The sequence below is a fragment of the Hypomesus nipponensis genome, chromosome 2, assembly GCF_054491055.1.
Source record: "Hypomesus nipponensis isolate SF chromosome 2, ASM5449105v1, whole genome shotgun sequence".
NCBI classification, from domain to species: domain Eukaryota; kingdom Metazoa; phylum Chordata; class Actinopteri; order Osmeriformes; family Osmeridae; genus Hypomesus; species Hypomesus nipponensis.
Genome location: NC_140362.1, coordinates 14,808,992 through 14,823,777, shown reverse-complemented (window position 1 = coordinate 14,823,777; position 14,786 = coordinate 14,808,992). Strand labels below are relative to the sequence as shown.

At 49.8% G+C, this 14,786-nt stretch overlaps 1 protein-coding gene across 4 annotated transcripts in view; it reads right to left on the bottom strand.

Annotated features, from left to right (window-relative positions):
- Positions 1-13,633, bottom strand: part of ubr5 (ubiquitin protein ligase E3 component n-recognin 5) — a 30,581-nt gene extending 16,948 nt beyond the window's left edge. For 3 of the 4 annotated variants that reach the window (XM_084708169.1, XM_084708179.1, XM_084708184.1), the window contains exons 1-19: positions 13,397-13,633; positions 11,230-11,274; positions 10,908-10,989; positions 10,511-10,587; positions 9,085-9,204; positions 8,214-8,544; positions 7,755-7,914; positions 5,754-5,903; positions 4,735-4,946; positions 4,324-4,440; positions 4,105-4,215; positions 3,788-3,942; positions 3,142-3,259; positions 2,832-3,016; positions 2,407-2,519; positions 1,948-2,060; positions 1,370-1,513; positions 480-591; positions 196-350 (exon numbers count right to left, since the gene is read on the bottom strand). In XM_084708169.1, the coding sequence (XP_084564295.1) occupies positions 196-350; positions 480-591; positions 1,370-1,513; positions 1,948-2,060; positions 2,407-2,519; positions 2,832-3,016; positions 3,142-3,259; positions 3,788-3,942; positions 4,105-4,215; positions 4,324-4,440; positions 4,735-4,946; positions 5,754-5,903; positions 7,755-7,914; positions 8,214-8,544; positions 9,085-9,204; positions 10,511-10,587; positions 10,908-10,989; positions 11,230-11,274; positions 13,397-13,458 (2,562 nt within the window). In that variant the 5' untranslated portion in view covers positions 13,459-13,633. The remainder of the gene's footprint in view (positions 1-195; positions 351-479; positions 592-1,369; positions 1,514-1,947; positions 2,061-2,406; positions 2,520-2,831; positions 3,017-3,141; positions 3,260-3,787; positions 3,943-4,104; positions 4,216-4,323; positions 4,441-4,734; positions 4,947-5,753; positions 5,904-7,754; positions 7,915-8,213; positions 8,545-9,084; positions 9,205-10,510; positions 10,588-10,907; positions 10,990-11,229; positions 11,275-13,396) is intronic. The other variant, XM_084708192.1, reaches the window with a different exon arrangement.
- Between the last annotated feature and the right edge of the window lie 1,153 nt (positions 13,634-14,786).

The window sequence follows — 14,786 nt, the reverse complement described above, 5'->3', positions numbered from 1 at the left end:
AATCCAGGTCAAACAAACCACACGGGGAAGGAATACAGGCCAGGTACAAATACAGGACGCTGTCCGTCTCTGCCAGTGAACCGACACGCAAACACGCCGGGAATGAATGTCCCCGTGTGCTGGAGTCTGGAGCGCTCGTCTGGCACTGCGTTCATGTGCGCGGCGGTGTCCGGCCTCTCCGGACGCTGGCCTCACCTGTCCCGCCGTGAACACGGCCACGTTGCGCTCGCTCTGCCCCAGGAAGGCCAGGTTACTGGTGGGGAAGTTGTTCTCCTGCTCCGCCTTGCCGGTGGCCAGGTCAAAGATACAATACCTCACCCAGTTCCCCGTCTTTAACACGGCATGGACACCTGCACGAGGAGGGGGAGGGGAGAGAGAGAGAGATTGGAGCGACATACACACCCAGACACTATTCAGGCCGACTGGCTTGAACAGTGTCCGTTCGGACGTGAGCAGGCGTGCGGGCCGCGCTGGTGTACCTTTGGAGTCGACGTTCACAGCCAGGATCTCGGCTTTCTCTGGGATGCAGAGCTTTTTCGGGGTGCGCTGAAAGCAATCGGGAACTTTGGGCGTGCCGCCTGTTTTAACAACCTGTTGGAGAGAGAGAACGCAGACCTCATATCCCTGACATGACAAACCATGGATTTAGCCAGGTGTAACCAGGTCTAGCTGTGTAGCCAGGTGTACCTGTGTGTAACCAGGTCTAGCTGTGTAACCAGGTGTACCTGTGTGTAACCAGGTGTAGATATGTGTGACCAGGTGTAAGGAGGTGTAGCCGTGTGTGACCAGGTGTAACTGTGTGTAACCAGGTGTAACTAGGTGTAACTGTGTAACCAGGTGTAACTGTGTGACCAGGTGTAACTGTGTGACCAGGTGTAACTGTGTGACCAGGTGTAACTAGGTGTAACTGTGTAACCAGGTGTAACTGTGTGACCAGGTGTAAGGAGGTGTAGCCGTGTGTGACCAGGTGTAACTATGTGTGACCAGGTGTAACTAGGTGTAACTGTGTAACCAGGTGTAACTGTGTGACCAGGTGTAAGGAGGTGTAACTGTGTAACCAGGTGTAACTGTGTGACCAGGTGTAAGGAGGTGTAGCCGTGTGTGACCAGGTGTAACTGTGTGTGACCAGGTGTAACTAGGTGTAACTGTGTAACCAGGTGTAACTGTGTGACCAGGTGTAAGGAGGTGTAGCCGTGTGTGACCAGGTGTAACTGTGTGTAACCAGGTGTAACGAGGTGTAGCCGTGTGTGACCAGGTGTAACTGTGTGTAACCAGGTGTAACCAGGTGTAACTGTGTGTGACCAGGTGTAACCGTGTGTAACCAGGTGTAACCAGGTGTAACTGTGTGACCAGGTGTCAGCAGGTGTACCTGTAACTCGTCTATTCGGAGGAGCCTGCAGTCCTGCAGCAGAGAGGACGGGTCCGAGTCTGAGGGAACGGCGCTCTGGCTGCTCACGCTGCTCGACGTCCCGGGAAACTTCACAGCAACATATGCACCATCCACCTTCAGCACCTTGGGTGAGAAGGAAAAACTGTTGAAAATGAAGGGAATCGCAGAGAGGCATCGCACAGAGAGAGAGAGACGCAGAGAAAACATCAGCTGTTAGAGTTAGACTGCATATACGCCAACTGTTCTCCAACCGAGACAGTACTGCAGTTTGATTCTGCTTACGACAGCAGCTGCACCAGGCCTGAGACTGAAACGCTAACTAACCAGAAATAAATTTGTCTGAGGACATATCCCTGAACGAGTGCTTCTATATTTGATACTTTATTCATAATAATGAAATACCCCCCAAAAATCTAGTGTCACAAAAGATTACGATTTTAAGTATGTTACAACTTCACAGTCTTCAAAACAATTAGGCTCTCCTCCCCCGCCTCCCCACAGAAGGAGGGGGGGGGGGGTGAGGGTGGGTGGCATCTGTCGTCTTCCGCCACACCCACCTTTCCCACGGGGACGTTCTTGACATCCTCCACGAACACCACCTCCTTGAGGGGCCACTGCTCCTCGTTCACCTTCTCCTCCTCTTTGGGAGCGGGGGTGGAGCGCCTCCGCTCTGCAGCGCAGCACAGCACACACACACACACACACGTTAGCGGGACACACACTCTTAGGACACAGCAGGACTGACCCCAATCAACCAGGCTCACATACTCCTCAATATCCGCATAAAAACGCAAACACGTTCCAAGTGAGCCCAATATCCATGCCAACATATCTTGATTTATTTTGTGCTCAACCATATTGCACTTAAAACTGTTATCTTTGAGCCTGTGGTGTAGAAATAACATTTAGGAGATGGCTAATGTCAGGCTTCCCGTAGACCAGCTGTGCCATCTGTTTGATGAAACAAACAAGAGGACCCCAGAGACTTGAGGTGGTGGTGGGGGGGGGGCACGTACTGTAGGGCAGCGAGGCACTGCTAGCAATGGAGGACGTGTCACTGCAGGTGGAGGCTGGGGAGGGAGGGGGCCCCATCTCCGTCTTCACCAGCTCAGGCTTGTTGCTCTCCGTCCTGGGGGGGAAGGGGTGGAGGGAGGTGTTAATGAATGTGAAACTGGGCTGGCTCATGGCCAAGTGCAACAGCTGCATGTGATAGCCAGCATGAACAAAGGAGAATCTCGTCCGTGTCAAAGACGAGTCTACGGGCGGGCAGTTTCACAGGTTAGAAAGTAAATCGACTTTGGTTTACACGGCCTCACATCGGACCCTGACAGACGTCGCTCTCTCTCGTCAAACCCAGTCAGGATTCAGGCCGCGGTCTGGACCGGGCGAGCGTCAAGGTCATCGGATGGCGGCAGCACACTGGGGCGAGGGAGACACTCACTTGATCTCCTGGGTCTTGGTGGTCTTGTCCATGTTCTTGAGGCTCTCGGGGGAGCGCAGCTGGAATCGGCAGCTGTCGTTCATGTTCCAGACCGACTCCAGCAGGACGCCCACCTTGGGGATGCCGGCGTTGACCGAGAAGGCCACGGCGCCCGCGTGGTACAGGGGGTTGTTCCTCAGGCACACCTGGGAGAGACACCAGAAGCCTTTCAAAAATCAACCCGTCAATCCCAATCTGCTATGCTGATGGGCAGAAACTAATACTGGATACATGGAGCGGACCTTAAGAACTACATTGCCCAGACCCTCACCTGGGTGCCCACTGTGATGTTGGGGATTGAGGAAATGCCTGCGCTGGACTTTGGCTTCTTGTTTTTGGCTCGAGCCTTCTCCAGCATCTTCTTCCTCTGACTGAAAGGCACGACACCCCTGCAGAACACAAGAGAGCGTTCAAACCAAAAGGAACAGAAGGCTAATTATCGGAACATAACCCAGAACTGTCCCTCAACAGGCAAGCAAATGTTTGGGTTTGTGTCAGTTGAGCACTTAAAATATGAGGGCAAACAGGGAGTTGGTTTTTGACTTTGACAACTTCCTCCTGGAGCTAAAGGGTTTTCAAGTTTGCGTGATTAGAAAAAAGTATCTTAAGTCCTTGTAGGAAAATGTGAACGCTGAGTATCAGGAGTGGGATCAACTCTGTAACTACATTCCAATCTTTCAAGAGACACAGCTCGACTTATCTCGAGATAAAAGCTAATTATCCCTCAGAACGTTCATCTCACAGCAGCTTCTCTCTCACAGAAGCTCGGTGACAACCTCCAGAAACAACCTCTCCCCCATCCCTACCCCGACACGACCACAGAGTCGGAATCACAGCTCCCTTCTTCCCCCGTGCGCCGCTTGTTCCGAGGCTTGGTGGGCCCCCGTCGCTGTCCTTCCGGACAGAGGAGAACTCACCACCAGTAGAGGCTGCTGTCCAGCTGGACGCAGCTGTAGAGGGCGCAGCAGTGCAGGGACACGATGCGCTCCCCCTGCAGCTCCGGGAAGGTCTGGGCGCTGTGCTCCAGCTTGGAGGCCACCGTCATCAGGGTGTCGTCCACCCAGGTGGCCACCTGCTCGGACACACCCCCACATTTAGACATTTGGCCCGCCTGAACAGGATATGGGAACTGCCCGGGGCTAAAGGGCGGGCTCGACAGGTTCGAGACAATACATTCTGCGCCCCTTCACTTTAGCGTTTATGACGTCGTCGGTAGGCGGAGCGGTGCCGTTACCTTGTTGGTTTCCGTGGCCACCGTGGCTCTGATGCTGTTGGCCGACAGCAGGGTGATTTTCTCATTGGCCAGCGCCAGGAAGGACACACGGGGGTGGTGGATAGAGGGGTTCTGATTGGAAGAGGGGATCCTCACATTACATGAGGCACTCTACATACAGAAACGTATCAGACTGCCGCGTCTGATATGAGGCCGGTCCAAATCAGTGTTGTAGTTCACCTGTGCGTTTCTGTACGGTTCAGGTTCGCTCCACTTCCACTGGTAGAGCTCCCCTTTAGAGCTGACCGCCACCAGCTCTGAGAACAAGGCCCCAATGCTCACAAACTTCACTCCGTCCTGAGGAGAGACAACCAGAGGCACAGTCAGCCCTGGACACCTTCCGGAACAGAAGGTTCTGGAAAACACCTGAAAGAGCGCTCGGACGAGGGAAAGAATCTCCAAAAGCCAGTTTCATCGGCAGTCACAGCAACATCCGACATCGGTTCATCTTCCGTGTGCGCACAGAATTAATGGGGGGGGGGGGTTCCAGTGTATACACCAGTACCTCCACACCCGTAACGCCCACTCTACCTATACCATCCCCCGGGAAGAAAATCAACAACAAGCCCCCAGGCTCCACGGAGCTCCCACCTTGTCCGGCCACCACTGCAGGTCCTCCCCCAGGGAGACAGGGCTCTGCACGGGGATGCTCTTCTTGTCCAGGCTGGGCTCCCCCTCACGGCTGGTGGAGCCTCGCTCGGTGTCGAACGAGGCCCCGTCCAGCCAGCGCCGCTCGCGCAGCCTCAGCACAGACTCGCGCTCGCGCAGCAGCTCAGAGTCGCGCTCTAAGGGGAGAAGGAGAACTGGTATGCAATGGGGTCACACCAGTGGAATAAAAGTAAGCCACTCTCTGGGAAAGACCCGTCACAATGCATTATCAGAGAGAGAGAGAGAGAGATTTCTACTTTAAATTGATTCAACGTAGAGAGGCTATTTGCGGCCTGGTGATTTGACAGCACGCTCGCTCACATGTTATGATGTGAGGTGAAGGGGGGGTGGTGGTGCTAGGCTGCAGGGGTGGAGGTGGTGGTGTTAGGCTGCAGGGGTGGGGGTGGTGGTGCTAGGCTGCAGGGGTGGGGGTGGTGGTGCTAGGCTGCAGGGGTGGGGGTGCTAGGCTGCAGGGGTGGGGGTGCTAGGCTGCAGGGCTGCAGGCGGTGGTGCTAGGCTGCAGGGGTGTGGGTGGGGGTGCTAGGCTGCAGGGGTGTGGGTGGGGGTGCTAGGCTGCAGGGGTGTGGGTGGGGGTGCTAGGCTGCAGGGGTGTGGGTGGGGGTGCTAGGCTGCAGGGGTGGAGGTACTAGGCTGCAGGGGTGGATGTGGTGGTGTTAGGCTGCAGGGGTGGGGGTGCTAGGCTGCAGGGGTGGGGGTACTAGGCTGCAGGGGTGGGGGTGGTGGTGTTAGGCTGCAGGGGTGGGGGTGCTAGGTTGCAGGGGTGGTGGTGCTAGGCTGCAGGGGTGGGGGTGGTGGTGCTAGGCTGCAGGGGTGGGGGTGGGGGGGTTGGCTACACAGCACAGCTTGGCGGGCCTTTCTCAGAGTGCTCACTACAAGGACTAGACCCACAGAGCAGGGCTCTAACACACAGCAGCGGGGCCTCCTGCGGTGAGAAAAGTTACCTCGCGAGGATCCCAGGCGTGAGAGGGAGGAGCGCCGGAAGGAGGGGTAGCCGAAGTAGCTGATGTCCTCAGAGAACATGGCGTCGGCGTCGATGATGACGCTGGGGTGGGCTGAGTGGATGTCAGCGTCCAGCAGAGACATCAGGTCTTCTGCAGGTCCCACGGGTCGGGGAGAAGAGGAACGGATCACCATCTTGCCAATAAAAACCTCTCAAACTGTGTGAGAGACACTGCCTAGCCGCCATCTTGATTCGGTTTCTACTGAGTGACTGACTAAGAAGGCAATACTGTAGTCTACTTCCAAACTGCATGGGAAAGGGGGACAGACGAGCATCCCTAACCCCCCCGGGTAGGACTACTAACCTCCTCCAATCAGGTAGGACTACTAACCTCCTCCAGTCAGGTAAGACTACTAACCTCCTCCAGGCAGGTAGGACTACTAACAACCTCCAGGCAGGTAGGACTACTAACCTCCTCCAGGCAGGTAGGACTACTAACCTCCTCCAGGCAGGTAGGACTACTAACCTCCTCCAGGCAGGTAGGACTACTAACCTCCTCCAATCAGGTAGGACTACTAACCTCCTCCAGGCAGGTAGGACTACTAACCTCCTCCAGGCAGGTAGGACTACTAACCTCCTCCAGGCAGGTAGGACTACTAACAACCTCCAGGCAGGTAGGACTACTAACAACCTCCAGGCAGGTAGGACTACTAACCTCCTCCAGTCAGGTAAGACTACTAACTTCCAGGCAGGTAGGATTACTAACCTCCAGTCAGGTAGGACTACTAACAACCTCCAGGCAGGTAGGACTACTAACCTCCTCCAATCAGGTAGGACTACTAACCTCCTCCAGTCAGGTAAGACTACTAACCTCCAGGCAGGTAGGACTACTAACCTCCTCCAGGCAGGTAGGAATACTAACCTCCAGTCAGGTAGGATTACTAACCTCCAGTCAGGTAGGACTACTAACCTCCAGTCAGGTAGGACTACTAACCTCCAGTCAGGTAGGACTACTAACCTCCAGTCAGGTAGGACTACTAACCTCCAGGCAGGTAGGACTACTAACCTCCAGGTAGGTAGGACTACTAACCTCCTCCAGTCAGGTAGGACTACTAACCTCCTCCAATCAGGTAGGACTACTAACCTCCTCCAGTCAGGTAAGACTACTAACCTCCTCCAGTCAGGTAAGACTACTAACCTCCTCCAGTCAGGTAGGACTACTAACCTCCTCCAGTCAGGTAGGACTACTAACCTCCTCCAGTCAGGTAGGACTACTAACCTCCTCCAGTCAGGTAGGACTACTAACCTCCTCCAGTCAGGTAGGACTACTAACCACCAGTCAGGTAGGACTACTAACCACCAGTCAGGTAGGATTACTAACCTCCAGTCAGGTAGGATTACTAACCTCCAGTCAGGTAGGATTACTAACCTCCAGTCAGGTAGGACTACTAACCTCCTCCAGTCAGGTAGGACTACTAACCTCCTCCAGTCAGGTAGGACTACTAACCTCCAGTCAGGTAGGATTACTAACCTCCAGTCAGGTAGGATTACTAACCTCCAGTCAGGTAGGATTACTAACCTCCAGTCAGGTAGGACTACTAACCTCCAGTCAGGTAGGATTACTAACCTCCAGTCAGGTAGGACTACTAACCTCCAGTCAGGTAGGACTACTAACCTCCAGTCAGGTAGGACTACTAACCTCCAGTCAGGTAGGATTACTAACCTCCAGTCAGATAGGATTACTAACCTCCAGTCAGGTAGGATTACTAACCTCCAGTCAGGTAGGACTACTAACCTCCTCCAGTCAGGTAGGACTACTAACCTCCAGTCAGGTAGGACTACTAACCTCCTCCAGTCAGGTAGGACTACTAACCTCCTCCAGTCAGGTAGGACTACTAACCTCCAGTCAGGTAGGACTACTAACCTCCAGTCAGGTAGGACTACTAACCTCCTCCAGTCAGGTAGGACTACTAACCTCCTCCAGTCAGGTAGGACTACTAACCTCCAGGCAGGTAGGACTCGCTGGCCGTGTCATCTCCGTCATCTCCATCCTCGTCGTCGCGGCTCAGTAGGTTGTTGACGGCAAGGTTGACGTCCAGGTTGGTGCGCTGCAGCTCTCGAATGATCACGCTCCGAGACTTCCCCTGGAGCACGACCTGGGCCTGGGGGAGGAACACATGCATGAGCACCTGAGCACTCCAACAGGCCCCGTTTGAACAGTGGTGTCCAGTTCTTTGCCTCATTCCATTAGGCTCTTACAATTCCCACAATGTTTCCCCTCCCCCACAATGGTATAATCAATGACACTGAAATAAAGATTTAGAGCAGGTCAAAAAAAACTATAAAAACATATCCTTCCTTTCCGTCCTTGAGGTAAGCTCATCGGACATGAGTAATTCATTGCCCGTTTTATCACATACGGTGGTATCAAATGTGACGCGTGTGGTCCTGTGTGTGTTACCTGGGAGATGAGTTCCTCAGGGATGACGGACGCTGGGATGACGGGCTGCGGCTGGCTGCCCAGGAGGCCGGAACCCCTGTCCCTCCCGGTCCGGATCACCCTGGTCTGTCTGCGCGAGTCCCGGGCAGCAGTGGAGGACCGCCCCGACGAGCCGCCCCCTCCTCCTCCTCCCCCTCCTCCGCTCCCTCCTCCTCCTCCTCCTCCTCCACCTCCGCCTCCCCCGCCGCCGCCCCCTCCGCCCCCTGCTCCGCTCCCTCCCCCTGCGCCTCCTCCACTGCTGCCTCCTCCTCCGCCTCCACCTCCTCCGTTGACTCCGGAGCTCCAGCGACTCCTGTTCCAGGGCAGCACAAGGCCGTGGTCAGGGGAGAAGTGACAGCACAGCAGACAGCACACAGGACACTGACAGAGCAGCAGGCGGAGAGCTGGGAGACAGCTGGATGAGACCGAGTGCAGGTTCTGGGAAGTCTCCCAGCACCATTCAACTAAATAGAGGAAGCAGTAGTCTGGTACCAGAAAGGCCTGCCTTTAATTTCCTCTATGGCTCGAAATTGGTCATATTTTGGCCTGGAGTTTTATTGGATCAGCAAACGGACTACAAAGACCTTGGAAAATCGAAATGTTCCGAGTGCAGGGCTCAGTAAGAGGTGTGTTACATTAGCCCCCGGAGACGAGCTAACGGTCTGACGGCCTCAATTACCAGGAAAACTGAGGCGGTCAGGTCCGCATCACCTCAGGGGAAAAAAAACTACTTTTAAAAACATGGCCAACGTTTCCACAGAAGATGAATTCTCCTGCAGTCGCCGGTGTCACAGAGAGCCACTAGTATGCACAAGGAGGCTGCCAGTTTGACGCCGACCCTGACAGAACTTACCCAAGGGTGTTGCCTGCCAGTCTGCCCAGTGTGTCAGAACCAGACAGGAACCAGGGCGGGTCACTAGTCCTGCCTGGCCTGGGGGTCCTTCCTGTCCCTGAACCACTGCTCAACTTTGAACTGGAAACAAAAGATGAGGAGATCAGTTACAAAGCGATGGGCCCACGGGGGACCTATTAGAAGGCGACCTGGAAACACCAGGTCTTGAGGCCCGTTCGGGCTTCTACTTATGCTTTTGATCATTATGTTTTTTGGGGGGGGGGTTATGTTTTAAGATCCGAAACGGGAGGGAGGGGAACGGTGGAGGCTAGCATGGCAACACCCTTGGGAATCTGAATTGGCTGCAACTCATTCCTCCTTCAAGACTTTTCCTTTTTTTTTTAAAGGTTCTTGGGGTTTTTAGGGCTGCGACTGCTTTCTCCTATACAGTTAACATGGTTGGTACCATCTAGTCTAACAAGTCTACTGGCAGACAAAAACACATCACAGATCATATGGCGCATTTAGGATGGTCTTGGCTTTTTTTTCTTTCTTCTTCACAGCGCCTGCTTAGTCCAGTCAGCTGTCTAACTGATTGAAGATCTGCAGTTCTCATTTCCCAAGGATACCCAGAAACCCACAATGATGCTGACTGCGAGGCTATTACCATCTGAAACCATCTCATTTTCTTTTTGAAAAGTTCAGCTTATTTCATCGTGCCAGGCAACAAAACATGTGCTCTGCAGAAAAGCTTAGACCGGTCACATTCTTCCACAGTTTGTCTCAGGGTGATTCTCATGCACGCTTAGCAACTAGAGAGGCCTAAAAAAATCTTAAATCACTGTTGGATGCTTCTCTGTTGGCAAGATGTATAGGGTATCAATGAAACTCAAAGAAATACATGCTCACAGCCAACGTAAAGCCTAGCAACAGCCAAAAGGCACTATTCCTCATTTCAATGAAAGGAGAGCAGGGAAACACTCGATTATCAATGCAACCGTCTCACTGAAACCATTTTATTCTGCATAGATAAGGCATCACTGACAGCCTTGTTGGTTTAGAACCGGTTAATGGCCATGTGTTAATTGCAGTTTAAGAAGAATGAACGTAATTATCGGAGGGCAATCTATCAACGTCATAGGAATACCTCTACAGTAGTGGTGCATCTTAACACAACCGTATTAAAACCCATCAGATTGCCAGGCAAACACTGCCAGGATTCAAGAAGCACACATTGGACATGAGATCACTCAAGCCAGCAAATCCATGACAAGGGTTTGGCTCAATCTCAATTCATTTGTTTGGAGCTGTAGATCTATGGATTTTTACCTAGTGCTTAATGTTAATCATCTCTATGGATACGCATGTGCTATATCAGTTTGATGCGATTCCCTATATGCAGTTCATACTACGTTTCCGCAAAAAGTCTACAAATTGGAGCTCTCACCCATCATTGCCATCTGGTTTGCTTAGCTCCAGTCTGTCAGGTTGGACTGCAAAGCTGATCCTGCAAACGCGTCCATCCTGGAAAAGAAAAAACAAAGCTTCTTATCCACTTAATAACATAACAGTAAACTACTCTGCCAGGTCTGACACGGTGCAGGCAAGTTAACGCCTACGCTAATTAAGTCAACAGAACAGCCATGTAACTGAATCAATGAATCCAGGTTTCCCTCATGTTCATTTGTCTCCAAGAACAAAACCTTTTCGCAAGTGAACAACACTTTGACTCACAGCTATAATTCCGTTGTTTATTGGTTCCATGGCAGCAACTAAAAAGTGTACTCGGTGCATAACTGATTGATGATGCTGTACTGATTATATGGGTATGTCTTTCAATGTACCTCTAACAGGAAGCCAGCATGACTTGGTCCAACCACACATTGTTTCAATGTGGCCTGCTCCAACAGACTGAGGTGTGGATGACTACACGGCAGAAAAGGGGAGAAACAGCAGGAGAGAAAACATGAGAATACTGTATTCCAGCTCACACATACTTAAAACCAAACCACACTGTATTGCATAACAACAAGAATGTCACTCTCATTATGGCCCGGCCGACACTCATCCATCACATGGCCCTCTGTTTTGTAGACTTCAGAAGTCACATTGTAGAACACACGCAACTTCTCAAGCTAAAATGTTCAAGTCACCAAGCCATCTTACCTGTTATAGTTATATTTGTTAAGTTTCTCAGAGACTTCACGGAGCCTGTTGGGAGCCAAGAAAAGACGGTAAGTTGAAGGAGTACATTTCCATTTGTGGTGTGAATCTGTGCCCTCTATCGTTTAAGAATTAATAAGACACCTTGGGATTCCATGCCCTTCCACGAGACATGAAATAGCCTGTCATGCACAATGCATGAGAGACACATCTGTCTATTTTGCATATCACACCATTAAGTCTAATTAGATTAAGTTAGACGATTCGAAGAATGGGGTGATATGGAAAACAGGACATTGAGGCTGAATACATCAGTTGCGGACTTAGCCGATCCACACGCGACATTTTCAGATCAATCAATCAAGTCAAAAAGCATTGCCAAGTGTCTCCTGACATTTGCCGTTTAAATCAACAATAAACCAACAGTAGTGTTTGATACACAGATATAGACCAGTCACCTCTACAAACAGGACCAGCCAATTGAGCACATGAAGAGATGTAATGGCACATTTGCTTTGTCCACCACTGACCAACAACCACTTCAATACTTGGTACAATATATCAAAAATGTCTTATAGGAAATGCATTAGGACAGCATTGCCATTCAGACAGAGAAATGTGACCAGCAATTTACTCCAGGAATCTCATTTTGTAAACAAATGGGGCTGTCCTTTCTATTTTAGAGAAAGGTATTCCTCTGACAACTGTATGCTCCAAACTGGGCAAGGAAAAGGGTAAGGAAGCTGAGGGGACTGCAGCACCACATGGTAGCCATAGCACCACATGCATGCAGAGCATGCCTGAGTTTCAAAAGAGGGAGCTCGGACTTAACCTAATGAAGAATAACTGTCATTCTACATTACATTGGTTCATGTGAGTATTCACCCTTGTATCCATGTACAGACCACCTCAGCCCTTTGTTTTCTTTTAGAACTGTCGGGGGGGACAACATTTCTGCATAGACAGTATAAGGCATAATGTCCAAGATTCAAGCTTCACATTTCCTTCCAAGGTCAAATTGAAATACACTTTATGACTCTTCAGCCTATTTATCTGAAAAGTAGAACATCCCCTTAGTCAGTTTGATCTCAATGGATGATATAAATAGGTTTACTATAAATCACCTGCACTGACAAAATGCAGGTCACAATATCAGGAGCATAACTGAACTGTTCCATGATGGTGTCCACGCAATGAATGCTGCCAGCTGCCCTGCAAACAATACTATGTCATGACACATTCTTTCAGCTGTGACTTTGCAGTTAACAACATATGTCTTGGCAGGTGTGTTTACAAAAACAGTTAACCACTTCTCAGCCATTGCAAATAGTTTCAACAGAGCTACTGTAGCTTCTCATTAACAAGGCTGGATCATTAATTGGCTACCTGGTAGATATATAGTCGATGACTAAATCAACGTTATGCTAACGTTTGTCTTCTACAAGTAGCAATGAGACAAAAACTCCACTTGCCGATAAGCGGCCATACACTGAGTAGCTAGCTAGCAAGTTGAGCTAGGAGTAGCTTGTCATTTACTTAGCCAGCCAGCTAACGTAGCTAGCAACAAATTAGCCAGCTAACATTAGCTTCTAACCTAGCCCTTTCTAGCAGGCTAGCTAGCTAGCTGTCTTTATTCATAATCGATAACAAACCTTCCACAAACATAAAGTTAGTGTGACATAGACATATATGTAAATGCTGATTTACATGCAACGTATAATTATTCCTAAAATAAGCTATTACTGATCATGTTCCCTCTCTTTTCACCCCATCCCCCAACCCGCATTGTCTGTCTCAACTTTGACTATCAGCCAATCATTTCAGCAGAGTGAACGAACGGCTTACTAGCTTGCTAACGGTATGCTAACAACCGGGACTAGCTAGCTTGCATAGTCAAGGTCTATGGGATTGATGGCTAGCGAGATAAGCTACACAACCTACAATATCTGGCATACTACCTAGCCTAGCATAGCATAGCGATATCAAGGCAGCAGTGTTTGTTCATTATGCCGGGCCTTGCTTCAAATCCGTGGGGGTCGTCACATATTTTAACGAATGACACGGCGATGACAATTTTTATATAACTGCAAAACATGCAGATAGTCGCCATGAACCACACCCTACACATAAATATTGATTTAAACGCTTTTCCCCCGCCCGTAACAAATACCTGTCATTGAGCTGATCCTCGGTCCCGGGCAACGGGTGAACCACGAAGTGTATAGATGTCATGGGTTCAATCTAAATTCACACACAAATGTGTGAAGTGTGTGGGAAATGTTTTTTTCTCAACCCTTGTTAATATCAGGATTCATAGAAATCTTTTATGTCGAAAAATCCCGAGCTTAGATCCACAGCCTCCTCACCCACATGCCGCCATCTTAACTCTACCAAGCTTCTTCTTTCTATGTTGATTAGTGCACATGTAACCTCTCTGCTGGTTGGACCTTGAACAGAAACAGAGACTATGTTATACTGAATTGGATTGGCTTTGAGAAGAAAGGCAATAAAAGACAATTTTATACAATGTAGCAGAAATGCAGAATGTATGACATTGATCCATCATATCACAATGAACCAGCTGTACTGTTACATGACGACTGTACTGAGTGTGAAATATTCAGTATAGTTACAAGTCAATGTACTACATTTCTCAGAGCATCATGCACCTAGTTCAGCAGTCACATGATGTAATATTAGAAAACTGAAGTGTCTAACATGAAAATAGCTTAGACTTATTGACCTGATTTACATTTAGGCTACTGCAGAGCTTCCCCAACACTGAACTACAAACATTTTATTTAGTTAGACTTTTGTGCGCGTGTGTGTGTGTGTGTGTCTGTTTTGTGTTGCATATTTTCAGTGACATCCCAACAGATGCAAGAATGCATGAAGGAACAGGAGCCAATACGAGCAGAGGCCGGGTGAGATAATCCGCAATAACATGGGTGTTATTGAGGGATTTAGCAAACAAATGACAACAGAAGCTTTCTAAGATAACCAAACTGGGTTACTAGATTACAAAATGTCCATGGACTAAGATGAATCCCTTTTTAAGAGTCATTAACTTTTCCTATAAGGCATGAACAAACATTAATTTAATGTGTTAATCCCACAAACTGCTTATGGACTGCAGTTCTGATATGTGCATAGGCATACATAGGCATGATACTGACACACTGTTAAAACCATAGACATGGGGTGAAAGTCCAGAATGGATATCTCATATTTGTTCACTGGATGACTTAACCCTTTTAAATGGAAGGTGGAAATGTGTTTTGCTCTATTCTTGGTGTCTATCTTTTTCACCAGCAGATGGCAGAATTTCTCTTTAACCTTTCCATCAGAATCAGAATTGTGGTTATTTGCCAAGTGTTCGCAAACAAGGAATTTTCTGTGGTGGGCAGGTGCATACAGTTGTGGTGGACAGGTGCATACCGTTCCATCGTGTTCTGGTCAATTTGACAACTTGGAAAAATCAAGTTTCACTGTATTTTTCATCCTGAAACTTGATGATATCGTCAACATTCAATAAAGGAGCACACACATGTTCTTATGTA